Source organism: Typopeltis vanoorti, chromosome 16 (genome assembly GCF_054136105.1).
Source record: "Typopeltis vanoorti isolate ZY-2024b chromosome 16, IOZ_Tvanoo_1.0, whole genome shotgun sequence".
Lineage (NCBI taxonomy): Eukaryota > Metazoa > Arthropoda > Arachnida > Uropygi > Thelyphonidae > Typopeltis > Typopeltis vanoorti.
Genome location: NC_143564.1, coordinates 65717950 through 65730187, shown reverse-complemented (window position 1 = coordinate 65730187; position 12238 = coordinate 65717950). Strand labels below are relative to the sequence as shown.

Genomic DNA, 12238 nt, shown 5'->3' with positions numbered 1-12238 from the left:
ATAAATTATGATCATTATTATGAAAGTTACAATACTTGACCACGGCTGTTGGAAAAAATAATATGGATCCATTTCCAATTTTAAATTACTTTTCACAGGAATCAAACTGTAAATCGATGAGGAAATTTGAAAAAAAATTATCTGTCATCTAAAATCAAATGTGGCATTAAAAAATATACTTTCCTCTATTAAAAGATGACAATAACTATTTGGTTTTTCAATCCTTTCAATATTAAAGAAAAATCAGAGGAATTATCTACTTCAGAATCTCATCAACCTGGCATCCAACAGCCAAATAAAAGTTAAATTCAATGAAGTTTCATTAAATGAGTTTTGGTGTGACTTAAAAGAAGAATAACCAAATTTATTCAAACAGGCAATTCATTGTTTGTTTGCTGTCTAGTACCACATATTTGTATGAAAGCAGATTTTCACTCTACACTGACAAAAACAAAATACAGAAGTTGGATGACATTCCTGATATTGGAATTCAGCTGTCCACAATCAAACCAAATTTTGGAAGAATATTGAAAGAAAAGAAGAAGTTTAATATTTCACATTAATTACCAGTTTGAATTAATATTTGCTTTTCCATTATTAATCTGTTTTTCTTTTTGCATTTTCAATAAATTATTTTTGATTTGTTGTTTTATTTATAATCAATTTTTTTTTTTATCAAGGTGAAAAGAGTTCCATGATTAAAATAAGTTGGGAACTGCTGCTATAGTACATCAGTATGATGGGTCGGATAAGGAGTTATTTTATTATTTTTTTTAAATTTATTAATGTCATATATTTTTTATTTGTATTATTATTTATTTTTTACATAACATGGAAACCTTGCTGTGCAGACTACACATGGAACTTTTTTAAGCCACTTCAGGCCTCCAATAAGTGGGACAGTGGTCTACAATAGATGATGAAATTCATCTCCCACTTTTACAAACAATTATAAACATCAATGCCCATGATGGGATTCAACCTTGCAGCCTACTGGTTGGAGAATGAATACATTGTTACCAGGCTAAGATTTTGGATCTTAGCCTAGTATTATTATAGATTTTGTATATGGATTATATTCTTTCCTATTTATAATCAGATTATTTAAAAATATTCCACTCAGTGTAAATAAAAATAGCACTCATTCTAAAATAACATACCACATGTGATGGTAGATTTTGAACATCTGGAAATGGAGTTTCCACCTGATTGTTATCTGCATCCATCAGTACAACGTCACCAAGTTCAGAATTTTTAACTCTCTGAAATATGTTTAGCACAAATTAAATATAACATTTTTAGATGTAAATAATCCATATAAAATAACTAATTAAGAAGATTAAGTACTAAAAGTCATTAATCTGGTTATCAAACACAGAAATGGGTAGTTGGGTGCCAGAGTCTATCTAACCCATTTTACTCATCTGTTTCCGTGATTGAAACTCTCCCTTTTGGAACAAGTTAATAATCCATCTATTTTTGAAATGCAGTGTAATGCTCAGTGGCCTTGTAACTGACCACTCACTGTTAAATGAATTTTATGTTGACTGTTTTTTTTATATCTGTAGTATATTTTCAGACAAGTCAATAAATGTCAATAAAAATGCCTATATGCTTTTAAATTAATAACCTGATTTTAAGTTCAGCAACACTAATAGGATGTTAATTTTTTTAACATCCTATTAGTGTAGTATTTTCATGAAATATGAAAATGCTTTGAGAGCAAAAAAAAAGCAACCCATTTTCAGAATTTTTTAATTTTTTTTTTGATGTGATAAGAAAGGTTATATGTAAATCACATACATTTTATACCATAGGTGGGCTAAGAATTTTTTTCTATTTTTATTAATTATATATATATATATATTTACATAGTCTAGAAACCCTGCTCTAGAGATCAAATATAGAACTCTTTCAAACCACTTCAGGTCTCTAATAAGTAGGGTGGTGGATTCCATTGAAAAAAAAAAAAAAAATGTTGTTTGATGAAAGAAGCGAGTCTTGGTAATATACTAACAGTAATAAACTCTCGCTTCTTTCATCAAACAACATCTTTTTTTTTTTTTCAATGGAATCCACCACCCTACTTATTAGAGACCTGAATTAAGAAGAAAGACTATGATGGCAAATGATATGATGCACAAGCTATGTAGAAGGAATGGCTAAGAGTTTTTTGGATGTATGGAGTCAGTGTGAGAGAAAAATGAATTTATATAAGAAAGATGGTCTGCACTACAATGTGTTTGGTATCAGGGTAGAAATTATGTATTGCTATGAAACATAATACAGAAAGTCAGGGAAAGTAGATCATGCTGGGAGGAATGGTGAGAATTTATACATAAGAGCAAACTAAGTTATCTAATTATGTTAATATTAAGATATTATATATATCAGAGTTATTAAGGATGTGCAAGGCAGTCCATAAGTGAAGCATTAGATGTAAACAGAGATCTGAAAGTTGCCCAACTGGATACAAAAAATTATACAAGTGAGTATACAAAAAAGTATGGAAGTAACTTATGTCTGTACATAAATGCTAAGAGAATTAGTAACAATGTAATTGAAGTAGTTGCCTTAGAGAATTGTAGCCTCAGATTGTTAGCATTATTGAGATCCGGTTTTCAGAGGCAGATATATACTAACTGATATTGAATATACTGAGTATAAAGAGAAGTATTTTTAGGAGGGAAAGACAAGATAGGAGAGGAGAGGGTCTGATGCTAATGATATTGGATGATTTCAGGCTAGTTATGGTAGAAAGATGCATATGCAATATTAGTAAAAATTTTCCATGTAGCAGTGAGTGTGAAGCTATCTGGTATGAAATGGAGCCAGACAAGATCAAATACATGATAGAGCATTGTTGTTACAGTTCTAGTTGATCAGCTGCTAGTGAAAAAGAAATGCCAAATCATTCCAATGGGTGTTAAATCAGTATATTCTTTATGGGTAATTTTAATTAACTGAACGTTGATTCGGTAGAAGTGAAATCTTATGAGACAAATGAAATTGAAATTATTGAGCTGTTGCAAAACTCATTAAGTAGCATGAGAGAGACAAAACTCAAAGTCAAAGAGTGTCAGAAATGATTAAAATGTTGGGGAGAAGGGGGGGGATCAATTATAGAAGTTGGCTGCTCTGCTTCCAGTTGGTGACAGTGATCATGCTGTACCTTGGTTAGTAGCTAACTACAGAAGTTTCATTCAAAAAACGTAGAAACTATGACCAGATGAGGATAATACTAGGTCTGATCTCATAGTATCAGCTGATAGATGGGAAGAATATTGGCAGTGGATGGGAAGTATTAAAAAAATACATCAATGGCGCAACACCAGAATGTGTTCTTAGAGTTCAAAAAATTAATAGGGTAGGTATAAAATGAATGTGCTGTCTTTATCAAGAAGAGATTCTTGATAAAGTATGTAGAAGAAATGCTGGATATATAAGAATGACATCAGTTATGAAAATTATACTGCACAGACCAGAAGAGTTACAGATATTGTAAGATGAACTGTAAAAGCGTGTTGGTTAGCAATGGCTCCTGTTTTAATGATTTTGGAGAGTGGAGGAATAACAGTTGGCCACTGTTATTCCTCCATTTACAAAAGTATCCATAGAAGAGGCACAAGGCAGAAACTGAATGTTTATGAGAGAAGGATCATTAATTAGCCAGAATGCCATCTTCTGGATAAAATCAAGCAATCTTAGAGAGGATTTTGGTGCACCACCCCAAATATGGGAGCAATATTCCATGGTTGGGTGGATTTGGGCTTTGTATAGAGTTAACAGCTGTGAAGTAGTGTCTTTTGTGAAAAAAAAGTACACCAAGTTTTTTGGTGGCTGCAGAAGCTATAGTTGAAATGTAGTTGTACCAGGAAAGATCAGAGGTGAAGGTCAGTCCAAGAATAGAAATCCGATCGTGTTTGGATATCTCAGTATTACTGAAGGTAAGGGGGAGAGGGATGTGAGCTATTTCTTGTGAGATATCAGACAAAACCAAGTTTTGGTAGCATTGAAGTTTACAAGATTGTCCTTGCTCCACTGGGATATAGCTAAGAGATATGAATTCAGGTCCCTGGTCATGGTAGATCTTGAGGATTCTAATACTTGAGCACTACAAGGCTTGTCGAATGTAAAAGAGGAATGGAGTGTACTGTCGTCTGCAAAGCTATGGATAGGACTGCAAGTCTGTGAGTGTCATTTATATACAAGAGGAAGAGAGTGGGTGAAAGAACAGAACCCTGGGATACTTTGAGAAGAACAGCTTGAATGACATATCAAAATGTGGTGTATGGGCAATGTGAATCTGTAAAATTTAAGATGACCAGTGATGTACCAAAGAGATTAATCACTGGTTCATTGTTATTATTACTATTATTATGTGACACTTCCAAAGAGGCCAAGGACTCATCACAGGAGGGCACTCTACTCCACTCACACATCTAACTGCCTCCCTCCTCTACTATTTCTCCTAATACACACAACTACCATCCATCACCACCAACAACAGTATTTTTTGTCTGCAAATTGAGCGTGTTCTGAAGGTTGATTTGCCTGTATGCAGGTTTCTTTACATTAATGACATTGGGAAGGATTTGACAGGACACATACAGCTATTGTCTAATGATTCAAATATAGGCAGAGTAAGCAGATATAAGACTCAAATAAGTACTTTGTAGAATGATTTGAATAGGCTGGAATTGTGGTCATGTGAAAATAGCTATTAGTTCAATGTTAGTAAATGTAAAGTTATACACTTTGGTGTGTATAATTAAGGTATATAATGGTGTATGACATAGGTGGGAGTATGCTAGAAGAAATTGATCAGGATAGATAGGAATTTGAAGTTCAGGAGCAATATAACAAAATATTGCAAATATAATATTAGAAGCTTAATGAAGTGAAATAGCACTAAGAAAGGATTAAAAATGTTATTTTTAATTTATTTATCCAATGCTTTTCCAATCCCAAAGAATATAAGCCTTAACACATTGATTGCAAATATAACTAAGGGATAACTGCAATGCTAAAACAAACTTGGACACATAAGGATAACTTCACCTAGTCATATCAAGCCATCTCACCTGGTGGAGAAGGGTGAGGATATTAAAGATGATTCTAAAGCTGCAGAGTGTAGATTATGAGCAAAGATTGAAAATTTGTGGATTACAATCAATTGGCAAACAGTAGAAAGAGGGGGAGGAGGAATGATATGACAAAGAGTTTTCTTACAAAGAGTTATACAACATAGTAGATGAAATTTTTCATTTTATGGAGGACAGGTGAGAGATTGAGATGGCATCCATGCAAGTTGGGAATTAATGCAATCAAGAAAGGGGGTGAGAGAGATTTCTGCCATTCGAGCAGTGCAGGATTGGAATGGCTTGCATTTGGAGATGGGTGATTGCTTGCAATGTGAATGAATTCAAGAACTGGTATGACATTTGGTGTGGGTGATTCGTGTCCTCCTTTGATCCGGAGTCCTTGAGGTCTCTGGTAATAACAATAATAGAACCTTCTTCTTCTTTCTTCTACGTATTAGGCATACTGGCCTGTTAAGCCATCTTAGCTCTTCTAAGTCATACCCGTCCTGAGGATAAGGTGACTAGCACCCTATGCCTCCTGGTATATCCTGTGGCTGTAGCAAGTATGTTCACAAGGTTGGTTTGCTTGCTTACAGGAGGAAAACCCCAAATAAACTAGGGAGTAAAACCCTGCTGTCCACGTCCAGAAAGACTGGCTAACTTGGCTATGTCTGAGAAAGATCCTTAAGCTCCTCACGTTGATGACAGGAATCGAACCCAAGACACTCCTTTCTCAGGCATATGGTTGAGAAGCGCTAGGCTAACCGCATGGACAAAAATAGAACCTGAAACTAGGATATCACTTAGAGATACTGTTGAAGGGTTTTCATTCAACAATAGAGCTGAAAATCATAAATAATGAGTCAATCAATCTATAACAAAGTATCAAAAGATGAGAGTCGGGAAGAATGAATGAAGGGATATTTATTTTCTTCATTCTAACCTGAAAATCTTGATGCAGTGAGAGAAAAGCAATATTAACAGTTTTGAAATAGTAATGAAGCAACCGTACTAGAAAAAAATGGAATGATAGCATGATGGGATACTACTGCTGGATTTCTTCAAAAGAGAGACACTTAATATAATTTTTTTTTTAAATCAGTAACTAATACTTAGCCAAACCTATGGTTCGACATACATGTGAAAAAATCCTGATAAGTTTGGGGGGGGACAAGTTTTTTAATTAATTTTTTTAAAAAACATTATTTATACACCTGAATGCATAGAATCTAGCTGTTCTGATACCAGTTTTACAAAATCCTTGTCAAGTAGTATTATAGGGACTAAGTCTATGAAGTTTAGGACTGACAAAAATCTAGATTCTTCACAACTGATGCTCTCTACTGACAAATGACAGGACTAAAAATCTGGTAACAGGACTTTTTACATATATTAGAAACAGAAGGTCTTTGCAATTATTCAGTGATAGAACAAAGGTAAGTTGATCTAAGTACCATATTCACTACATATGATTCAATTCCTATTTTCCTAGTTGTTATATTATTGAATAAATTTAATATAAGTATTCTTAGGTCAAACAGCAAGACTATTTGTGTTAACTGCTTTGATGCTATGTCAGCATCTTTACTTAATATATGGGAGTCTATATTTTTTTTAATCACACACATATATATATATATATATTTTTTTTTTTTTTTTTTCAAAAATTAACTTATGTGACAATATAGCTGAATGATTAGATAGATATTTAACAGCTATTATTTATAAAAAGTACTACTAGTTTCATCTTTCCAGAAGACTTCATTGGGCACATCACACCGAAGTGGGGAAAAAAATCAGAGATACATTAAAACATTACTTAAGTACATCTACTATAGTTTTAAATTATCAATGGATTGCTAACATTTGAATGAATTTTTGGATCAGCTGCATTGTTGTTCTCATGAATGAGGGCACAGTCTTGCAACTGCTATAGCTGAATAGCAGAGGAGTAACAATCAGAAACCCTTTAGCTGAGGTTGACATTAAGGTGAACAGGGTTCGGTGCAATTTCTGTAGATTCCAAGAGTTTTCTTTCAAGTTCATCATAGTATTTATATATGATTTCAGATCTTTTCTGGTTTACTGAGTGTAGTGCACTGATCGTTAGCAGGATCAGAAGAATTAAGAACCTAAATGGATAAAGCTGAGGCTCTGGTTCTACAGTAGGTAATATCTCTTAGATGGTCTTCGATATGAAACGCAAACTGATTTCTCAATTTGTCCAAAATATGGGAAATTGCAGCCACACACTTAAGCTTTATCTAATAATGTTCTTAATTCTCATCGATGATCAATCCACTACACACTCGGTAAACTGGGAGAGACCTGAAATCATATATAAATGCTATGATGAACTTGAAAGAAAAATCTTGGAATATACAGAAACTGCATCTGTGCAGTTAGCCTAGTGGCTGTGCGCTTCACAACCATATGCCTGGGGAAGGTGTCTTAGGTTTGATTCTGTCCGAGACGTGAGGAGCTCAAGGATCTTCCTCAGCCATAGCTAAGTTAGACAGTCTTGGGTGCGGGCAGTAGGATTTTTTCCCCCAGTTTAGCTGGGGTTTTTTCATCCCACAAGCAGCAGGCAAACCGGCCCCATGAACACACATGGACTATAGCCATGAATACCTCCAATAGGGATGCAGCAGAGGAGTAGCATGTCGGCTGCATTATTTCGCCATAACTCCTCATTAGGAGGAGACCCAACCTGTCTGAATCAGATGGAAGGGAGAAACAGATAGATACAAAAATTGCACTTAACCCTGTTCAATTTAATGTCAACTCCAGATATAAACCTTTCTGATTGTTATTCCTCTGTTATTCAGTTATGGCATTTGCAAGGCTACATCCTCATGAGAACAAAAACACAACTGTTCCAAGAATTCATTCAAATATTAGCAGTCTAATGCTCATTTAAAACTAACTATAGTAAATGTATTTAAGTAATGTGTTTTATGTATTTCTGATTTTTTTCCACTTCTATGTAATGCATCTAATGAAGTCTTCTAGAAGGACGAAACTAGTAGTGCTTTTTAGAAATAAAGTTTTTTTCTATTTTATCATTCAGCTATATAGTCATTTAAGTTAATTTTTTTTGGAAAATGTCCAATAGCCATGAAAACATAATCTATAAAATACATATGCATGCCAAAACAGGAGTGATGACTTACTATAATGAAAGGCAATATATGTGTCCTAAGAAATGTATTTTTCAATATACAAGGTATTTAGAGAAACCTGTTGCTTTGAGTATACAGAAAAGCAGAGTTAGTTACTTCCTGCACAAACACTTAAAATTTGCTTATGATAAAGTAAAACATAAATGAAGAGAAGAAATTCCAAGAAACAATTTCAGAGTTGTGGAGTAGGTGCCCTCCTTTGATGAGTCTTTGGACTCCCTGGAGGTGTCATGTAATAATAATAATAATATTTTCCTAGGTGCAATGTTGCTTTTTTTTTTCCCTCATAAAATGCTTATGGGATTATTCGGTGTCTGCTGTATTATCTGTTTGCTTTTATAGTGCTCTATGTGTCATTTATTTACTGACATAAATAGTCAGTAAATAAATGACACATAGAGCACTATAAAAGCAAACAGATAATACAGCAGACACCGAATAATCCCATAAGCATTTTACGAGGGAAAAAAAAAGCAACATTGCACCTAGGAAAATATTATTATTATTATTACATGACACCTCCAGGGAGTCCAAAGACTCATCAAAGGAGGGCACCTACTCCACAACTCTCCGTCTCCACCACTCAATCCACCAACTACAACTACTTTCATTATCTACACCAACGGCATCTATCACTGACCACCACCACCAGTATTTTCACAGACAATCACAAACATCCATGCCTACGACGGGATTCGAACCCCCAGCCTTTTGGCTAGAGAACAGATATGCTAACCACTTGGCCAACCAGGCCGGTGGATAAAAATATTATTATCATCATTACCAGACCTATATGGGGTTCAAAGATTCATCATGGGAAGTTCCACTCATGCATGCAGTTCATCATATTATGCCTTAAATGCATTCTCTGTCTCCATACTCAGTACAAGTTCAGGTAATACATTTTAATCACCTGCCAGTCTCCATGTAATAAACCTACTCCTCCTCCCTCCCCTTTTCATTCTATGAAAAATCTCATCCTCCACACTGATCCAGTAATAACTAACCTTGTACCAGCTTATACGTCTTAACCCCTCCTATCCACCAAACTCTGCAACTTGCATTCCTTCAGCCTGCTTTAATATTCAAGAGATCACCAACTAGATGATTAACTAAGATAGTTAATCATCTTGAGACACTTTTCAATAACTCTTCATTCAAATCTTTTGAAAACCATATGACCAAATCTGTTCACAATAATCCATACATGGCCTGATCAAAGCCTCATTATAATGGAACCATAACATTCTTACTTCTACACGTCAGTATCTTCTGCATTACTGTCATAATCTGCTGTGCTGTCTCCTCACAATTTTAGCTATGTGCACTCAAAATTTCTGGCCCTTGTCCACTAACACCTCCCAATTTCTCGTCTCTAAGATCTCTCCACTAACTGTACACTCTGCACCTCCATCCTTGATTCTAAAACCTTATTTACTTACACCTTATTTACACTTCGCAACACTGAATTGTGAACCCCACTTATATTCTCATTCAGCCAGTCTATTCAAGTCCTCTTGCAAGGCTATACTGCTCTATTCCTCATAGTTCATTCCAACTTTCCATCACCTGCAAACAACCGCATATCACCATTCAGATATTTCTCAATATTATTAATATAATTGTTAAACAGCATTGGCTCCAAAACAGACCACTTGCATATACCATTAGTGACTTTCCTTTTCTTGGATATCACTCACCACACACACACAACTTGCTGATACCTATCAGACAACCAATCTAAAATCCAGTGTACTAACATACTATCCAACCCCTTTCCAATTTAATTACCAGCTTGTCATGTGGCAATTTATTAAAGGCCTTTGCAAAATCTAAATATATCACTATGTATGCATCTTCCTTGTCCAATGCATTTGTCACCCTGTTATAACAAGTAAGTAGACTACTAAAACACAATTTTCCTTTAGCAAACCTATGCTGCCCATCAAAGGGAATGCTGCTATAATGAATCTAATTCTGAATCTTGATCCTGACCTAATCTCTCTAATACTTAGCTGTAACTTCAGACATACAGATTGACTATGACCGAGCCTTAGTACTATCACTTCCATCTCTTCGTTCTAATCTATATTCCAATTCTAATTTAGAAAATCTATCAAATCATCAAAGGGAATGCTGCTGTTATCAATCCAATTCTGAATCTTGATTCTGACCTAACTTCTCTAATACTTACATACAGACTGCCTATAACCAAAGCCTTAGTACTATCATCTCCATCTCTTCATTTCAATCTATATTACCATAATTAAAATCATAATAATCACCCTTTTCTTATTTGCCAGGCTAATTTTCCTATACATTTCCTTTTCACTGCCCTCTGCATTACCAGGTCTACAGCAACACCCAACTTAATATTTCATCCCTTCCATCTCTACTATCTCAAAACCACTACCACTATTTAGCCACTGCATCTCCACTTTGGTTGGACATAACTCCTCTGCTGCTATCAACAGCACCCCTCCTCCTTTTCTGTCCTGTCTGTCTTCATGAAAAACATGAAATCTTTTCATTTCTATTCTTGTCAGGATGTCATCTTCATCCGACTGTCTCACTTCAACAATTTTCGGATGGAAAAACTAAACGAATGCAACAATCTCATTTCCCTTATTTCAGATATTTCTGGCATTCACAAACAAACATATCTTGTTTCCAGTTCTACAGCAAGTCCCATGGATACTAGTTCTTGAATGTGACTAGACTCCTGCATACTCCCCCCCCCCTCGAGGCCTAAATAATAATAAACATCAAACACAAATGTTAAACTAGCACCAAGTAAAGACAGTACAAATGTTTTTTCCTAGACTTCTCTTTTGCAAATGTATCAATAATATCAACATAATTTTCAGTAAATAATAGTGATAAATTTTACATTTCATCCTCATGCAAAGAGTTTCGTAAATAATTTTTCACTCTTTTAAAAACAGAAAATGAACGTTACCTGTTTGCGCCATGACCACAAAAAATGTTTTTTTTGTGGTCATGGTTTTGTGGTTTTGTTTCCATGACCACAGGTCATGGAAACAAAAAATATACGAAAATAAATAGTATTTGCATTCTTGTGTTTTGTTTTTTAAAAAAGAAAGGGCATATGATCTATTAAATACTGACATGAAGCAATCACACACTTTTTCTGAGCTATACAGTATATATATTATAGTGATAGAAAATTTAACAGAAAACAGTCTTAATTTTTTATGTTCAGTTTTAATTATTTATACTTTTAATTCTTCGATTTTAAATCTCACTGTTCGAAGCCTTTAAATTAGCCCAAATGTTTCGAGGCCCCAGCTAGAGCCTTGTGCGCCCGTGTATAAGTAGAGCCCTGAGTGGCTCTTGTGCTAATGATTTTGGAGGCGAGTGGAGGAATAATAGTGGCCAGTTCAGCACAGCAATATTCATGAAAGTACCAATAGAAGAGACACAAGGCAGAAACTGAACATCTGTGAGTGAGGGATTGAAGTGAATATATGAGAGAGGGATCATCAGTCAGCCAGATTATCCTCTTCTGGATAGAACTGAGCAATCTTAGAGAGGATTTTGGTGCACTCCCTTAAATATTGAAGCAATATTTAATGATTGTCATTACCATCAACTGCATTCTCACATGCTCATCCATAAGCATATTATACTTCTACATACATGCTCTCTACAGAGATATCCTCAACATCTCACCTATTACATTCATGACATCTTAACGTTTTTGAATAATCCACACCATTTGTGTTCATCTTTTGCACAAATGATAGCAAGATGATCTACGCCTCACCATCATTTTGTTCACTCTCACCATACAACAAAGAAACACAGAAATAAATTAATATATAATCTGAACTCAACTGAACACAACATACCAATCACAACTATCACACAATAAATTTAATTGAAAACTATCAATATCACCACACAATAAATATAAAAATTTTCCTTATCCTTTTGCAGCTCTCTGAATGA

General features: G+C 34.7%; 1 protein-coding gene across 5 annotated transcripts in view; it reads right to left on the bottom strand.

Annotated features, from left to right (window-relative positions):
* Positions 1 to 12238, bottom strand: part of LOC150098087 (DENN domain-containing protein 1A-like) — a 224361-nt gene that overhangs the window by 96518 nt on the left and 115605 nt on the right. For all 5 annotated transcript variants that reach the window (XM_090406168.1, XM_090406169.1, XM_090406171.1 and 2 more), the window contains one exon: positions 1161 to 1262. In XM_090406168.1, the coding sequence (XP_090262294.1) occupies positions 1161 to 1262 (102 nt within the window). The remainder of the gene's footprint in view (positions 1 to 1160; positions 1263 to 12238) is intronic.